This window comes from Sorex fumeus, unplaced genomic scaffold, assembly GCF_029834395.1.
Source record: "Sorex fumeus unplaced genomic scaffold, SorFum_2.1 ptg000063l, whole genome shotgun sequence".
Lineage (NCBI taxonomy): Eukaryota > Metazoa > Chordata > Mammalia > Eulipotyphla > Soricidae > Sorex > Sorex fumeus.
Genome location: NW_026606120.1, coordinates 54,294,732 through 54,312,046, shown reverse-complemented (window position 1 = coordinate 54,312,046; position 17,315 = coordinate 54,294,732). Strand labels below are relative to the sequence as shown.

At 51.4% G+C, this 17,315-nt stretch overlaps 1 protein-coding gene across 1 annotated transcript in view; it reads right to left on the bottom strand.

The window, feature by feature from the left end:
• UNC45B (unc-45 myosin chaperone B) overlaps positions 1-16,967 on the bottom strand; it is a 30,325-nt gene extending 13,358 nt beyond the window's left edge. Inside the window, exons 1-15 of the mRNA XM_056127822.1 lie at positions 16,851-16,967; positions 16,498-16,665; positions 16,026-16,062; positions 14,752-14,927; positions 14,222-14,311; positions 13,218-13,385; positions 12,347-12,515; positions 8,940-9,110; positions 7,671-7,842; positions 6,658-6,958; positions 4,675-4,769; positions 4,391-4,532; positions 3,430-3,570; positions 1,524-1,651; positions 44-110 (exon numbers count right to left, since the gene is read on the bottom strand). Coding sequence (XP_055983797.1) covers positions 44-110; positions 1,524-1,651; positions 3,430-3,570; positions 4,391-4,532; positions 4,675-4,769; positions 6,658-6,958; positions 7,671-7,842; positions 8,940-9,110; positions 12,347-12,515; positions 13,218-13,385; positions 14,222-14,311; positions 14,752-14,927; positions 16,026-16,062; positions 16,498-16,665; positions 16,851-16,868 — 2,043 coding nt within the window. The 5' untranslated portion in view covers positions 16,869-16,967. The remainder of the gene's footprint in view (positions 1-43; positions 111-1,523; positions 1,652-3,429; positions 3,571-4,390; positions 4,533-4,674; positions 4,770-6,657; positions 6,959-7,670; positions 7,843-8,939; positions 9,111-12,346; positions 12,516-13,217; positions 13,386-14,221; positions 14,312-14,751; positions 14,928-16,025; positions 16,063-16,497; positions 16,666-16,850) is intronic.
• Positions 16,968-17,315: the final 348 nt, after the last annotated feature.

The following is a 17,315-nucleotide window of genomic DNA, read 5'->3' as shown; positions in this document are numbered from 1 at the left end:
CAGAGCACCTCTTGGGGAGGCAAGAATCTTGCCCCTCAATTACCTTGCCACCACCTTGAGCCACAATGGTGCCGCGGTCTTTGGGGTTGTCACACAGGGCCAAGAATACCCTGCAGGAAAAAGCACAGTAGAAATGACAACTGCACCTGTTTGTTCATTGCAGCACTGTTCATAGTAGCCAGAATCTGGAAACAACCTGAGTGCCTGAGAACAGACAATTGACTGGTTAAAGAAACTTTGGGGGTGGGGGGAGAAAAAGAAACTTTGATACATCTACGCAGTGGAATACTATGCAGATATTAGGAAAGATGAAGCCATGAAATTTGCTTATAAGTGGATGGTTATGGAGGATATCATCCTAAGAGAAATGAGTCAGAAAGAGAGGGACAGACATAAAATAACGGTATTCATTTGTGGATTATAAAATAACATAATATGAGACTGACACCCAAGGACAGTAGACACAAGGACCAGGAAGATTGCTCCATAGTTGGAAGCCCACCTCATGAGCTCGGGAGAAGGCAGCTGGAATAGAGAAGAGATCACTAAGTCAATGATGGTTGGAGGGATCGTTCTGGATGGGAGATTTGTGCTGAAAGTAGATAAAGGACCATACGTGATGGCCTTTCAATATCTATATTGCAAACCATATGCCCAAAAGTAGAGAGAATGGGGGAAATTGTCTGCCATAGAGACAGGGGGAGGGTTGAGAAGGGGGAATAAATAGTACAGGGTACATTGGTGGTGGGGAATGTGCACTTGTGGAGGGATGGGTGTTCAATCATTGTATGAATGAAACTCAAACTGAAAGCTTTGTAACTGTATCTCACAGTGACTCAATAAAAAATTTTTTAAAAAAAGAACACCCTGCAGGACCAGAATAAGGATACTCAGTGCACCAGCACACACTTCCCAGGCAGCAGTGGGCCACCCTGGCCCAGAAAACCCCTGGGAAAGTGCTCCACGGGGCACCACCCAGACCTCCCGCCTGGCCCTCTGCCTTGCGCTGACACCCCCCACCCACACCTCAAGCATCTGCTCCCCAGACACCAGACACATCCAGAAGACCCCAAATGCCGTGAGCCTCCCTCATTCTCTGTGTCTTTGCAGATGCTGTGCCCAGGCCCAGAGCCCTTCCCTCCCCTGCCCTGGAGGCTCCTCTTCCCTGCTGAACCACCACATCCTCCGGGGCTCACCCCCTAACTTCCAGTCTGGCTGGCTGGGGACCACCGTCATGCTCCCCGCAACACCTCTATGTCTCTGCATCAGAACCGTGTGCTACCCCGTCAGGCAGCTGACGCTATGCCACAGGATGGGGAGCCAGGACCCCAGGGTGAAGGCAGCTTTCCCCTCCCCGGGAACACTTTTCAGTGTTGATCCCCTTTGGGGTCCTCTAAACACACACACACACACACACACACACACACACACACACACACACGGCGCATTCATTCTGCGTTTACTGCCCAATTTCTCCCAGTTCTGCCCAGTCTCCTGCCTCCGTCCCTCAGCCGCAGCCGCACCTGGCCAGCAACTCTTTGGTCTGGTCTGTGAGGATGGCGCTGTCCGCCTTCACCATGCAGGCCAGCGCTGAGATGACACCGGCCTTCAGGAGACGCTTCACGCGCATGTCTATGAAGTCCTTCTTGTCCTGGGGATAACAAGGGGATCATGGGTACAGGCCAGGGTGCTTGCCAGTACCAGAGCTATGTGGTTCTGAGTTCTCGTGGGAGGGTGAAGAACAATCCCCTAAAACAGTCACCTCCTAATCCCTAACCTGGCAAAAGGAACCTGGCACCTATGAATAAGTCGAGGATTTTCAAGAAATTGGATTCTGGTTTATCCAGACAGACTCAAAATATTAGCAAGAGCCTTAAAAAGAAGGGAAACGCAGGAACCAGAATGAGAGTACAGTAAGAAACGATAGTTCAGTGGGTAGAGCACTTGCCTTGTACACAGATGACTGGGGTTCAATCCCCAGCATCCCCTATGGTTCCCCCACCCCACCCCGAGCACCACCAGGAGTAATTCCTGAGTGCAGAGCCAGGAGTAACCCTTGAGCATCACCGCGTGTGGGCCAAAAACAAACAAACAAAAAATTTTAAAAGGAAGAGGACAGAAAGATCAGAGTAATAGAAGAATCTAGAACCAAGCAAGAGATCAGAGTGGTTCAAGATGAGGAGCCAAGGAAGCGGGGTGGGGTGGGGGTGGGGGGCTGAAAAACGTTAGTAAGCAGCAAACTGCCTTGCAGAGAAACGGAAGGTCTGGGAACTCATGTGGGGCTGTCAGACCCTGGGCCATCACAGGACACACAGGTAGGCTTCATATCAGCTGCCTGCAACCTGCCTGCCTCTATGGGATGGCCCATGAAGGATTTTATTCATATCCAATGGCCCTTTATAGAAACAAGCTCCCTCGCCCCCGCCTCAGAGCCTCCAGAAGAACCGTCCTTCTGATCCCGGGATACAACCCTGGGAAGTCGGGGCTTCAAGAAGCAGAAGATAAGAAATGTACATTGCTTTAGACTCTTTGGCTGGTTGAAAGAAGGAATGCAAAAAGATTTGAGAATGACTTAGCAAGGTGGGAAACATCCTTTCCAAAGTTGGGTCCAAAATGCTCAGCACCTTCTAAGGTATGAAAAGGAGAAACATGCACAGAAAAATTGAGGGTCTGGTAGGTGACATAATACATCAGAATGCTGGGAGCAGGCAGAGAGAGTGACACAATTGTGATTCTTCTCTTTTCTCTACCGTCCACTTTGTATTTGTTCTTGCAGTGTGGTTAAATTACTTTGATAAACTAAACAAATCTAAATTGCCTTACTAGTTTAAAATAGGATTCATGCATTTATAGATAAGTCACATAGAAAGTAACCTGGGGTGTGCAGGAATCACCAAGGAGGCCCCCCAGGAATCAGCCGTCTGGGCTGATGCTCGGTCAGTACTCATGCTAAGCTGAGGCTTCTTTATTTGCACATCTTTTTTCTTTTCTTAGCCATCATTGGAATGCCATTACGATTTTGTGCTCAATTTTGTGAAAATACTTCTCTGTCTCTGTCTCTGTCTCTTTCTCTCTCCCAGCCCCCATTCTTCGTCACTCCTCTCATTATTCTACTTAATACCCATGTTCCAGAATGCAGATATTCCAGAAAATCAAATATTGAGACTGTTTCATACATTAAAGACAATTGTACGGTGTCCAGAATAAATGCAACACAAATTGCAAAATGTTTTCTTGTAACTCCGTTTTTGCCTGTCCACCTCCACAGAAAATTCTGATGGAAACTAGACCTCAGCGCCACCTGGTGGCAGAAATGCCCTATTTCCTATCTTTAGCTTATTCTGGCTCTGACCAAACCCTCCCTCAAACCTCAAACTCTTCCATTCCACCTCCCTGGAAGTCTGTCTGGGCACGCAGACCCCTCCCCACCTTGGGGTGCTCCTCAGGCACGTGTTGCTTGGAGAACTTGGCCAGCTGCACCAGCTCGGGGATGACCTCCTTGACATCATAGCTGTTGGTGCAGTTCACCAGAGTGGTGGCCACTGAGTACAGGATGGTCTTGTCCGTGGTCTGGGTCACATGGGGAAGAAAGAAAAGGATGAGAAAGCAGACCGGAAGCTTTAGAACAAGATCCTGCTTCCAGGCCTGCTTCAAGGGCCTGTAAAGCCTGCTTTGCACAGGAGACCTGGATTGGAAGCCCTGGCACCACATGGTCCCCTGAGCACCATCAGGAGTAGCCCCAAAACCAAAACAGGAAACAAAAGTAAACAACCATGTGACCCAAAAAGCAAGGAAAAAAAAAGTAAGCAACCACCAAAATGGCTTCTAAGATGGCTCCTGTGTGTGGTTGTTCAGTCGTATGAGATGAGAGTGATCAGTGAGGCTCGGCTGGGAGGAGGACAAGACTGCAGAGGGAGGACGGAGACTCACTCTTTATAGCAGGAGTGTGACCCTTGCTTTATGCCTCCTGCAAAAGTTCCACCTTACCCCTTCTCCCCTCATTCCGGGGTGGGGCAAGCTGGGGACTGCCCAGCTGGGGCTCTGGGCCAAAGAGGAAGTCCCTCCCACACTTCCTTCAGTGACCTGGAAGGAGCCAGCAGAGAAAAAGGAAGCAAGAGGGGCTGAGAAGAAGAGGGGCCCGGAAGTGGGAGGCTCTCCCTGGAGGTCCTTAGAGACTCACTTCCTGTGGACTTCAGAGAGAATCAGCACCCTCCTGATTATCCTCCTCTGCCTATAAGCTGAGAACTGGGTGCCCGATACATGAGAACAGAAGTGGAGGGGTGCAGGCAGATCCAATCTCCCAGGCTCTGTAGGAGACTCCACCTCCCACCCACCCCTCCACCTGCCCCCCCAGGGTTTTTCTGAGGTCTGAAGTCAAGGACATATGCACCTTGGCCAGCTCAAACATGGCCTGTAGGGCGGGGATGTCCTGAACAAAGTCGTCTTTCACATCTGCGTCCAGCGTGAGGTAGGCGAGGCCCTCCACAGCCCAGCGCCGGGTCCGTGTGTCAATGGATGCATTGCACAGCCACCTGGAAGAGGGGAGGGCTGAAGCCATGCTAGGTAGGGTCAGGAAAGCCCTGCCACCCCAGGGGAGTGGACAGTGGATGGGGGAGTTGCTCTGCCCCCCCCCAACCAGAGCAGAGTATGATGTGGGGATGCTGGACCCCTTACTTGCGACACTGTTTGGCCAGCTTCTCTGTGGAGCCTTCGGCAAACTGTCTGAGGGCATAGTCCGTGCCGCCTGCAGAGCCCAGCTTACAGAGACCCTGTGGAGGGGAGATACTGGTGGGATCAGAGGCACCAAGGGGATGAGATGTCACACAAACAGCTTCCCGAGGCTAGGGCTCTGCTTGGACAGATGCCAGTGTCATACGACACAGCTCATCTGGGGTCAAGACGCCTCAACCTCTCGGGAAAGGTCAGGTTAGGGTTGATGTCCACAAAGTGTTTGGCCCTGCCCTTTCCCTCCACCCTCTGACTCCACCAAGGCTTTGGGCGTGGGGCTTCCCAAGTGCAATTCTCAGCCAACCAGACCAGCAGATCCATGCAAGTGTCCCAGGGTGCAGTGCAGTGAGGACCCTGCAGGGTGTGTGAGGGGATTGTCCAGGCACCTCAGTGTTGCTCAGGGTTACATCCTGTGGTGCTCAGGGGACCACATCGTACCAGGGAATGAACTGACGAAGGCAGAGTGCAAGGTGATTGCCTTGACCCCTAAAACTGTCTTTCTAGCCCCTAAAATTAGGGCTTTTTGAAATTGACATAAACAAAACACATCTCAGATCAAAGTCTCAAATCCTCAATGAATCGTCAGCAAGAGAAAAAACAATGAAAAAAAATTGCAGGAAAAAAATGTGAAAGACAGACCAGGTTGGGAGCTGGAGTGATAGTGCAGCAGGGAGGGCTGTTGCCTTGCACACAGCAGAACTGTGTTGGGTAGTTGGCATCTCATATGGCCCCCCAAGCACCACCAGGAGAGATTCCTGAGTGCAGAGCCAGGAATTACCCCTGAGCATCTCTGGGTATTGACCAAAAAACTTAAAAAAAAATGACCAGGTTTCCATCCTTCACGCCCTACCGAGGTCACCAGTTGCCCCCCGCGAGCGGCTCTCCAGCACGGCCACGGCCCCAGAAACACAAGGACTTAATGCAGAACCTGGCAGCTTGGAGCAGAAAAGTGAAAGGACTATGCGTTGATCCAGCCCATCAGGTCTGTCCGGAGGGGAAAGGGTGTTGCCCCAGTCGCCTTCTCCTCTCTGGAAAGAAAGATGGCGGCCGCATGGGAGCCTTGTGGACAGCAGGTATGAGCCGGGGGTGTGGGGGCGACTAAAACCTCATGGGAAGGGGGGCGTTTCGGTCCGCCCTTCACGCCCTACCGAGGTCACCAGTTGCCCCCCACTAGCGGCTCTCCAGCATGGCCACGACTCCAGAGCACAGAAACCAATTTCTTAACTATCTGACTTTCAGTAGAAATACTTCCAGGGTCAATAAGTAAAATAGCAGAAATCCAAAACCAACATATAATTCTTGAACCCAGCTGTAGAAAGCAAATCACTTCACAATGCTTTGTCAGCATGTCTGATTTGGGGGGGGGGAGTAAACTCTAAATAATAGTGGTGAATCTGTTATTGAAACAATGAATCTAATCAAAGCAGATAGAGTGTTAACTAGAATTCATCTGCCCCACAGGGACTGGGAGGGGTGGGAAGTGGGGTTTTATTGGGGTTCTTCATGGTAAAAAATAAGTTTTGGTAAAGGGAAATGTGCTTGATATTTGCATAACTGAGACCTAAACCTGAAAGCTTTGTAACCTTTCCCATGGTGATTCAATAAATAAATAAATAAATTTAAAAAAATAAAAATAAAATAAAATAAAAATTTAAAAAAAAATGACCAGGTTTAATTGTGTCACATAGGACCTGACGAAGAAAAGAAATGGAACCCTTTATTTCTTTTATCCAGAGTGTTCTCTGAAATGACTTTCCAAATGGAAGCTCATCACTTGGAGTGAAGGCCAGTGGCCTCCATATTTATTCTGAAGCTCTGTTCTCAGCCTCCTGCGATCACCCCCATTTGGGGGAACACCCCAGCACCTGGTCTCCCGATTGCTCCCAGGGCCCTGGGGCCTGGCAGGGTATCTGGGACTGAATGACTCACCACCAGTGTGCGGATCTTGATCTTCTCGTTCTTGGTGGTCTTGTAGATCTCTTTGAGCAGCCCCACGCCATTGGTGATGATGAAAGTGGCCCGGCTGAGCTTGGTGGAGGCATGGATGAGGGCCTCCACCGCCACCAGCTGGTCCGCCTCCCGCTCTGAGCCGCACAGTGCCACCATCATCTCCATCACCCCTTTCAGTCCCAGCAGCTGGTTACCCAGGTCAAAGGGGCCCTGCAGGATTCCAGACACTGTCTGGATGGCGCTGACATTCCTGTCCATGTTCTGTGGGTCGAACGTGCCCCTAACAGAGAGGGCGAGGGAGTCAGGGACACTGGCCCAGTGTGGGGCCAGGAGAAAATATGGGAAAGGTTGGAGGCCAACCCATCTGGATGGTCCTGGATCATCACGCATAGGCAGTGCTCCCCTGGGCGATTCACCTCTCTGCACCTCAGCTCCTTTATCAGAGCCCATGGTGCTTTGGTTACAGAGAGGAGGAATAAGCACATAGAAGTACCACGAATGGTGTATCCCCAAAACCACACTCTGTGATGGGGATTGGCATACTGGGGAGAGCTCTTGGGAGCAACACCTGTTGGGCAGGGGAAGGAAGCAAGAACGGGGAGAGGATGGCTTAGGTCTGCAAGTGCGACCCACAAAGCCTCGGCTGGAGAGTTTGAGGGTTGGCCATGGTGACACCCAGCCAAGACCACCCAGCCAGAGTGCTCCTCAGTCCCCTGGTGAGGGCTAATCAGTGATTGTTGCTGTGGATGGGTGCGGCTGGGGTGAGCCGTCCTATGCCGTCCATACCTAACACAGAATCTCAGGGCTGAGGAGATGGTCCGGGGGGAAGGCACTTGCCTTTCACTCTATCAACTAGGCTCCACTCCCCAGCACCCCGTAGGTTCCCTCCACCCCCCAGCGCCACTAAGAGTGATCCCCAAGCACAGACCCAGGAGGAAGCCCTGAGCACCACAGGGTGTGGCTCCCAAACAAACATGAAACCCTTCTCTCACGTGATGTATTCCTCACAGATCTTGCGGAAGTGATCGCGCTCAGGGTCACAGCGCAGGTCATCGTAGAGCTTGTTGATGAGGATGGAGGCCAGCATTCGGGTGTTGTCCGTTAGGGGCAGGCAGGACGGCAGGTCTGGAACCTGCCCCACCACCTTCAGGATCTTCCTCAGACCTGCAGGTGAGCAGAAGGTCCCTATTAGGCCTTGTCCCCCCACCGGTTCAGCCACCCTGGCTGGCCCTTTGACAGCCGGGGTGACATTCCCAGGATCAAGGGCCTCAGCCCAGGCTGAGTCTATAATCTGGCACAGACAGAAAAGGTTTGTCATACCCAGATTTCATATTTGCAGACAGGAGCAAAATCCAGGGGAACAGAGTTGAAGTGTGGGATGTGAAAATAATTTGGCAAACGCTCAGCACTTACACATGTACTCTGTTAAGGTCTGTGTAAATCAAACAAGGGAAATGCATGCTCAAAAGAGAATAAATTCGCCCTGGTTGAGGCTCATTTGAACCTTTTAGGACAAGATCTATATCGCATAAAACAGATGAAAGAGTCCATCACAGTAGATTATAAAGCCACAGGTAGGATTCCTGAGGAATCAAAGGAGTTGAACATGGAGAAAGGTAACTGAATGGTTTTCCCCTAGAACATTTGTTTGTTTTACTGAGTCTTCTTGAGATATACTGTTACAAAGTTGTTCATGATTGGGTTTCAGTTATGCAATGTTCCAACACCCATCCCTTCAGTGTACATTTCAGTTTCTACCACCAATGTTCCCAGTTTCCCTCCCTCCATCCCCAGCCTTCCTCTATGGCAGATACTTTCCTCTCTCTCACCTTAGGCACTTTAATATAATACACCCTATCAATAAAAGAACATTCTTTCTGCACTTTATATAAAGCACACCTATTGTCACCTTCCATTCCAGAGACCTTGGATGCAGGTTTGCAGTTTGCTCACCGTGAAACTTGACTAACTCTTTCCCTGGATGCAGAACCCTGTCCCCCCCCCTCCATCTTTTGTTAAGTAAACATCTGCATTCAGATGTTTGGGGGTTTGGGCTAGGGGTCAGTTCCAGTTGTGTTCAGGCTCTGAGTTTAGAGCCTGATCTATACCTTCACCAGTCCGGGAATGAATCCTCACTATGTCCAGTCCTGACTTTCTTCTTGAGACTGAAGATTTCTCCCGGACAAGAACTATGCCTCTTCCGCTGTCTGCTCAGTGCCTGCCAGAAAGGCCGGAGGGAACTCCCCGACCCCCTTACTCACCATTATCCACCACGTAGATGGTGCGAGAGTTGTCGTGAACGGCAAGGTCCTTCCTGGGCACATTCTTGTTCAGCAGATTCAGAGCCTGGTCCCTGCCCTGGCCTGACACCTTCTTACTGACCAGCATGTCCAGCAGGTGGCTGGTGATCTGCTTGAGGTCCTTCTTAGTATCTGAGGAAGAAGACAGCCACATGTTGGAGAGATCAGGACTGGAAGGGGCTTCTCCCAGGACTCAGGACCATAAGAGCCACTGCTTCTGGGGTCTCAGAACTTCCAGAGAGTAAAGTATGGCTCATCTCTGCCACCCCAAAGGAGGTGGGATCCCTCAGCAACTCCCCAACTCCCTCCAGTTGCTCGGATCATGGCCATCCCCCACAGCCAGTGCATCTTGGAACAACTCTGGTTCTTAGAAAGTTCTTCACTCCCAATAACTGGCAGGGATTCAGGGCTCCTTCATGAATTTGGGGAGGTTCTGGGTTTTGTTGGAGGGTCATACCTAGCAACAAAAGCACTTACATATTGAGGCTCATCCATAAATACATGGTCACCATTGCTTAAAAGGAACCCTAGGGGCTGGAGCAATAGCACAGTAGGTAGGGCGTTTGCCTTGCATGCATGCAGCCAACCTAGCATCCCATATCGTCCCCCGAGCACTGCCAAGAGTAATTCCTGAGTGCATGAACCAGGAGTAACTCCTGTGCATCACCGGGTGTGACCCAAAAGGCAAAATAAATAAATAAATAAAGGAACCCTAGATTTCTGCCAGAGAAAACGCAGGGAGGGCTGGGGAGACGGCTTGAAGGGATGAGCACATCCTCTGTATGTGGGAGGCCAGATTTGATCCCTGGCACCGTCTGGCCCCTTGAGTGCCTCAGAAGAAGTCCCCAAACAGTGACCAAGTTAGTCACTGAGCACTTCTGGGTGTAGCCCAAAACAAAAACAATCAGAGAGGCCACAAGAAGAAAGACAATATGCCATGGCCAACACTTCCAGGTAGCCCAGTGTGGGAGCCTGTCTCGGAACTGCCAATGATTCCAGCTAGAAAAACAATAGGACTTGTTGACTTTAGGATAAGTCAAAACCACATCAAGAATCCAGGACTCCCAGGACTGGAGCAATAGTACAGCGGGTAGAGTGTTAGCTTTGTACACAGCCAACTGGGGTTTGATCCCCAGGATCCCATATGATCCACTGAGCACCACCACGAGTAATTCCTGAGTGCAGAACCAGGAACAACCCCTGAGCATTGCCAGGTGTGACCTTCACTGTAGCACTGTCCTCCCGTTGTTCATCGATTTGCTCGAGCGGGCAGCAGTAGCATCTCCACTGTGAGACTTGTTACTGTGTTTGGCATATCGAATACGTCAGGGGTAGCTTATATATATAAATATATATATATATAAATCCACCAATAAATCTCACAAATTAGTAAGAAAAACACCAGTATCTCTTCAGAAAAGTTATTGAACAGCAACAAGAACAAACTATCTGAAGATAAAAAAACCAAAAGACTAATAAATAGAAACAAAATGATCCATCTCACCACCAGTTTTTTAGAACAAGATCTTTGGAACGCAATCCACATCTTTCTACGTGATCTTTCAGATTATTTAATTGGAACTAAATTTTCAAAAATTAATGAAACTAGCAAACAAAAGATGGTATTGTAATCTGCGATGAATGATTTGAGACTTTTTTTTTGTTTTGGTTTGCAGGGGTCGTGGGGCACACCCAGAAAAGCTCTGTGGTTATTCCTGGCAGTGCTCGGGGGACCATATGTGATGCTGGGGATTGAACCTGTGTAGGTTGCTTGCAGATGCCCTACCCACTGTATTATCTCTTTGGTCCCATGATTTGAGACTCTTATACATCACTTGGTAAGTAAAAGTAAGTAAAGACCCTCCCGTTGATCATCAATTTGCTCGAGTGGGCCCAGTAACGTCTCCATTGGAGACTTTGTTGTTACTGTGTCTGGCATATCGAATATGTCACGGGGAGCTTGCCAGGCTCTGCCGTGCGGGCGAGATACTCTCGGTAGCTTGCCGGGCTCTCCGAGAGGGGCGAAAGAATCGAACTTGGGTCGGCCATGTTGGCTGCGTGCAAGGCAAACGCCCTACCGCTGTGCTATCGCACTTGGTAAGAGTACAAATTAAGGTACCTTCTCAGAGAGGAATTTGAAAGTAAGATTTAAAAAATTGTAATTGCTTTCACAGCCATTGACCTTTAGAGAGCTATTGAGCCAATTTCTCCCACCTCTAGGAATTGTTCCAAGAAACCGATTATAAATGCAAACATAGGTTTATGAAAAGAATGGCTATTCAAGTGTTTTATAGAGGCACACAAATTGGAAGCAATCTAAATCTCCAGTAATACAGAGCAGGTTGATGAATTATGATACAGAGCCATACAATGGAATGTGATGAAATATTTAAAGGCTTTTTCTGTGAGTGAGTTGGCCTCTGTGATCCTCCTAGGTAGAAAAGAATCTTCTAAGATGATGCTGAAGGTAGGGCTGGAGCGACAGTACAGTGGGGAGGGCATTTGCCTTGCATGCGACTGACCTGGGTTCAATTCCCAGCATCCCACATGGTCCCCCGAGCACTGCCAAGAATAATTCCTGAGTGCATGAGCCAGGAGCAATCCCTGTGCATTTCTGGGTGTGACCCAAAAAAATCAAAAATAAATAAATAAATAAAATGATGCTGAAGGACCCAGAGAGATAATTCAGAGGGTACAGTGTTTGTCTTGCATGCTTCCAGCCTGACTTCACCCCCAGCACCAAAATGTTCTCTGTGCTGTTGAAAGTGACCCCCACACACAAAACACAGAGCTAAGAATAACCCCTAAATACTGTTGAGTGTGATACAACCTCCCCCCGCAAAATTAAGAAATTTTGCTTAGGACGTGGATGTGCAGGAAGAAGCATGAATCTATATGTGCATGTATGTAGAAATTAAGGAAATATAAAACCAAGTAGTTAAGAGAAAAAAATACATAGTAGCAAATTGTGTACCAGCTTAATATCATGTTCCATTAAAAAAATACAAAACTATACATAACTGATTTTATGATTATTATTATTATTATTTGCTTTTTGGGTCACACCCAGTGATGCTCAAGGACTACTCCTGGCTCTGCACTCAGGAATTACTCCTGGCGGTGCTCAAGGGAGTATCTGGGATGCTGGAAATCGAACCCGGGTCTGCCGCGTGCAAGGAAAATTCCCTTCGTGGCACTGTGCTATTGCTCCAGCCCCCAATTCTAATTCCCAACATAACCAATTCTAATGTGACTGCAAAGTTTATTAGATGGCTGGAAAGGAAAAATGAGCCCCCCACCACCAATAGCAACAGGTGTGGTTATTTTGGGTGGCGAGGCCACACCCCAAACGGAAGTGTGTCTCTTACCTAGAACCAGCGCCTCCTCCTTGCCTCGGTGCTCCCGCTTGTCCTCCCCAGAGAGAGAGTCAATGATGGCCTGGAGCAGGTTGCAGACGGCCAGGGTCAGCTCCTCGTTCTCCACCGCCATGAGGCCACAGATTCGCTCAATCCGGACTGCATGGAGAATCGCTGTGGCCTGGATCCACAGGAAAGGTTAGTCATGTGCCGCCCCTCCCTGTAGGCTGCCATGCAGGTTAGAAGGTGGGGGCTAGCCACCCCAGGTGGTAGGAAAATGAGAACAGGATGGGCAGTTGGGGGAGGGGGTTCAGGAAGACCCCTTTATGGAGGAAGAGTCTTTCTCCAGTTCGGTGGTCTCGTGGTACCCTGGAGCACTTGCAATCTGGAGTCCACACTGAGATGGGCTGAGAATGTAAAAGGTCGACACCAGCTCCAAACTTTGGCCTGAAACCATGTGAAGGAGCACAGACTTCGGCATGTTCTACTCTTCTCACAAACCACTTTCAATAACCTGATCTTGGGGCTAGAGAGATAGTACAGGGGTTAAGGCACTTGCCTTCCATAAGACTGACCCCTGTTTGATTGAGCCCAAGCACTTCATATTGTCCCCCACACCCTGCCAGGAGTGATTCCTGAGCAGGAGTCAGGAGTAAGCCCTGAGCACAGCCAGGTCTGTCTCCAACTCCTGCCCCAAATAACTTGATAATTTGCTTAGACCCAGTTCCAGTTCAAACGAAAGAGAAGAGCAACACCCATTGAATCGGGGTCATACAACCAGCTTGGATTTTAGCCTTTGCGGCAGGGTCTGTGTATGCCAGCCGGGGCGCCGCCCATGTCACCCACTGGGTCCTCTGATTGGCCAACCGCCCTATCCCCTCACCCTCGCTCGGTGGCCACTGCACATGCCCGACAGGGTCCGCACTGCAGCCAGGACCAGCTCCGGCCGCTTGGTGTCCAGCAGCTGCAGCAGGAGGGCCACGCCGTTGTTCTGGAAGATGCGCTCCACGCCTGCCTCCTCCCGACCTAGGACGATGAGGTTGTTGGCCGCCTATAGGAGAGGACACAGTGAGGGCCTTGGGCCAAGGAGGCCTTGGCACGTGCCAAGTGCCAGGGCTGGCGCAAGCTCCGAGCCTTCAAATCACCTGCATGCCCTTTCAGCCTGAATGAAGGGCACGCGAACTTCATAGCCTAAGAACGAAAGAAGAAATGAAGTGGGCTGGGGTTATGTCCTTCCCCTTCCCCTGCCCCCCACCAGGAGCCAAAAGAAAAGAGAGGTGCTCATCTTGGAGTAATAGGGTAAATATTTAAAATAAAATAAATAACTGAGAGCAGAGACATAGTACAGCCGATAGGGCGCTTGCCTTGCATGTGGCAGACCCGGGTTCAATTTCCAGCACCTATGTGGTCCCTCAAGTCCTCCGGGAGTGATCCCTGAGCACAGAGCCAGGAATAAGTCCTGAGCACCGCCAGGTGCGCCTATTCCCCCAAAAATAACCTATAAATTAAAGTAGCTGGAGCACCCAAAACCTTATTACGGGAGACAGTATTTCAAGCAACTGTCACTGTCACTGCCTTCCCGTTGTTCATCTATTTGCTCTAACGGGTCCAGTAACATTTCAAGCAGCACTTTTAGAAAATTAAACTCAATGCCATGCTAAAACTCCATGAGGAGAAAAATAGCAAAACTTTAACCCAAGGCAGGAATCAACCCTGTAGTCGGACTCTCCTCAGCCGTTCCCCCATAATCCCCGTCTAATCGTTGACGTTGTTTTTCTAAATTGCTATTTATTCCTCCACCTGGGAGGTACAGAGTTGAAGGTACTGTCGGGAGACGCGGGAGCGGGCGCCCTCTGCTGGCTATCGAGTTATTTGCACAGCACCCACCTTCTCCAATTTATCGGCTTCGCTGTTTTCGTCCAGGAGGATCTCAAACATCTTCTGGACCCTGGAGTCAGTGGAGAACTGTACGCGGAGCTGTGGAAAGAGGAGGAAGTAGGGAAGAGGTAAGTAGGAGTCCACCTCATTTCAGTCGAACTCCATAGAAAGTTCATCCCGGTAACTATTCCGTTAGTACCCATGCCCCATTGTCATTCATTCATTCAACAAGTATTCACTGAACAACCGCTAGCGGTCAAACCCTGCGGGAGAGGCTGGGCATAGGATAGTAAACAGAATCCCTTGCCCTGTTAGTCTATTTGCAATTGCTATCCCACTAGATCATCACAAGATTTGGAAGGCAAAGGATCATTTCCCCCCTCCAGACCCCCTCCACTTTGGAGCCTAATATACAATCAGCTATTGAGCACTCAAGCATGGGGTTCGGAGCCACTTGGCCCCTGCCGCTCCCCGTCCCTGACATGCCCCTCCTGCCAGTGACTGGAGGTGACCCGGCTTGTGGGAAGGGGCCCAGCCACCTTCTCCTGGATGCTGGTGTTGAGCCTCCTCAGCGTGTCCTGGAAGCTCTGGTTCCGTGGCTCGAGTGTGGCACACCGCTGTACGTCCTTGAAGGCCTGGTCCAGCTTCCCCAGATGCTCCAGGGCCTGGCAGCGCCGATACAGAGCCTTGATATCCGAGGAGTCTATGTCGATGGCTAGTGAGGAGAGCAGGCAGGGCTTGGGTGGGGGGCTGGGCTGAAAGCCCCCTACCTCTCCTTCAGTGCCACCCCTACCCCTAGTACCCCTAATCGGCCTCAGGGATGAATCACCCCTGGGACTCTGGTCCCAGGCTGCCCTGATTACATGGTGAGACTCATGGCCTGGAGGTGGAAGGAACTTCTCTTCCACTCTCGGCCCCCAGAGGATCCTGCCCGTGCCCAGCCACGGATGCTCGTGTCCCCCACACCATGCCAGGCTCTCCTTGTCCCCAGGCAGCTGACTGCCATCCAAGAAAGCCCTTCCACCAGGTTACCAGGAACCATGTTGCTCTGTACCCTCTGATCTGCGTCTGGAACCTCTGCATGAAACCCATCCTTGCCCCTAATTTGCTCCCGGGATCTGCTGTTCCCGCTAAACACGGCCCCTACCCGCTGCTCTCTGTCTCCTCCCCCTTCTGAATGCACTTGGGACTGGCTGGTTCTCTTACAACCTGGGTCAGAGAGATGGGACAGCAGGGAAAGTACTTTTTTTTCTTTTCGCCACTTTTCGCGATGCTCAGGGGTTACTCCTGGCTGTGAACTCAGGAATTACTCTTGGTGGCGCTTGGGGGACCATATAGGATGTCCATATAAATAAAATGTTGGGAGTCAAATCCAGGTTGGCCATGTATAAGACAAGCGCTCTACCCACTGTCCTACACTCCGCTCCCTGCCCCTGACAGCTTTTTTTTTCTTTGCTTGTTGGGTCACTCCCAGCAATGCACAGGGGTTACTCCTGGCTCTTTACTCAGGAATTACTCCTGGCAGTGCTCAGGGGACCATATGGGATGCTGGGAATCGAACCCGTGTCGGCTGCGTGCAAGGCAAACGCCCTACCCGCTGTGCGATCGCTCTAGCCCCAAGCCCCCGACAGCTTTAGCGTGCAAAAATCATGACTGGTTGGGGTGGAGGGAAGGTTCATGGGGTTCTTCCTCCGGAGGACAGCACCCTGAAGCCGGGCAGGGCTTGTATTCAATCCCTGGTTCCTGTGGGCATCTAAGCTCTAACAATGACAGTGGGGGAAGGGAAAGAGAAGGTCAAAGGGAGGAGACTCACCTCTTGAAGCGTCAGAAGCTGCCTGGGCATAGCTCTCCTGAAGAATGGGGAAGAGGCTCAGTTAATGCAGGCCCAGAGCGCTCTGCTCGGAGCGATTCCAGAGGCGAGGGAGAGAGCTTGAGGGGATCTGGCTGGGCATGAGAAAGTGGACCAGCTTTGGCATCAGGCAAGCCCAGGGCAGGACCTGAACTCTCTCTCCTCAGACCTGGGACAAGTGCGAGCCTGGCACTTGCTGCCTGCACTCCAGGCACTGTGGCCGCCTCAAGCTGCTTTGGGGGCAAAAGAGAATCTAAAGGCCTCCGTCCAGCAGGCTGATCCCATCGGGGAAATCTCTCCTCCCCCTGCAGGGCTCAGGGGTGCCAGCCAGGAAAGCAACAGGAGTGAGAACACCTCCTCGCCAGGGGCTCCAGAGGAGGGCCCCTGCCACCCAGGGAGGAGGACCCCTCCCTCAACCTCAGTGCCAGCCCCGCACCGTTTTCAGGCCGCAGGCCGCCCGGTTCCGGTAGAGTGTGGCCAGCAGCGCCTTGTCCTTGGTGAGCTTCAGCGCCTGGCCGTAGCTGCGCGCGGCCGCCTTGTAGTCCTGCCTCTGGAAGTGCTGGTTCCCGTCCTCCTTCAGCTGCACCGCCTCTGCCTCCGCCATCTGTGGGGACAGCCAGTCCCTCTCTACACCCAGCCTGGACCCCAGGGCCCTCACCCCCTGCAGGTGACCCACCCAGAGCACACCCCCCAAAGCCATCACCCGGAAGGACACCCCCCAGCATTAGCTTGGAACACAGCCCCAGGGGAGTGGGGGTCCCAGGCTGGGGAAGGTCCCCACACACTTACAGAAGGCTGCTCCCCCATTGTGGGACCTCGTTGTTCTTCTCAGCAGTCCCCTTTCCTAACCGCAGGGCCCCAGGACCCGGGCTCACTCTCTCCAGGAGAACAGCGCTGTCCTGTCTGTGCCCTGGCCCTGCTGCTCCACTTCCCTAGCACCGCAGTCAGCTCAGCCCGGGGTGGGGGTATGGGGGGATTCTTTATCAGCCCTGCCCCCAGCTCCAGACCAAATTTGGCCACAGTGGCAGGTGTCTCTGGAGTCTGTCACTGTCACTCAGGGCACCCGTGACCACTTGGAGGGGCTGATCAGCCTCTGACCCATCATCCAGCTCTGGGACACGGGCATGCACACCCCAAAGGGGGAGAGAAAGGTCTAGAAGGGAGCGGAACACCCTGCCCCGCAGAGCCCCTTCCCCAGGCTCACTGTAAAGGCCCTTTCTCACCTCCCGGGTGGGTAAACAATCCCCACCCTGG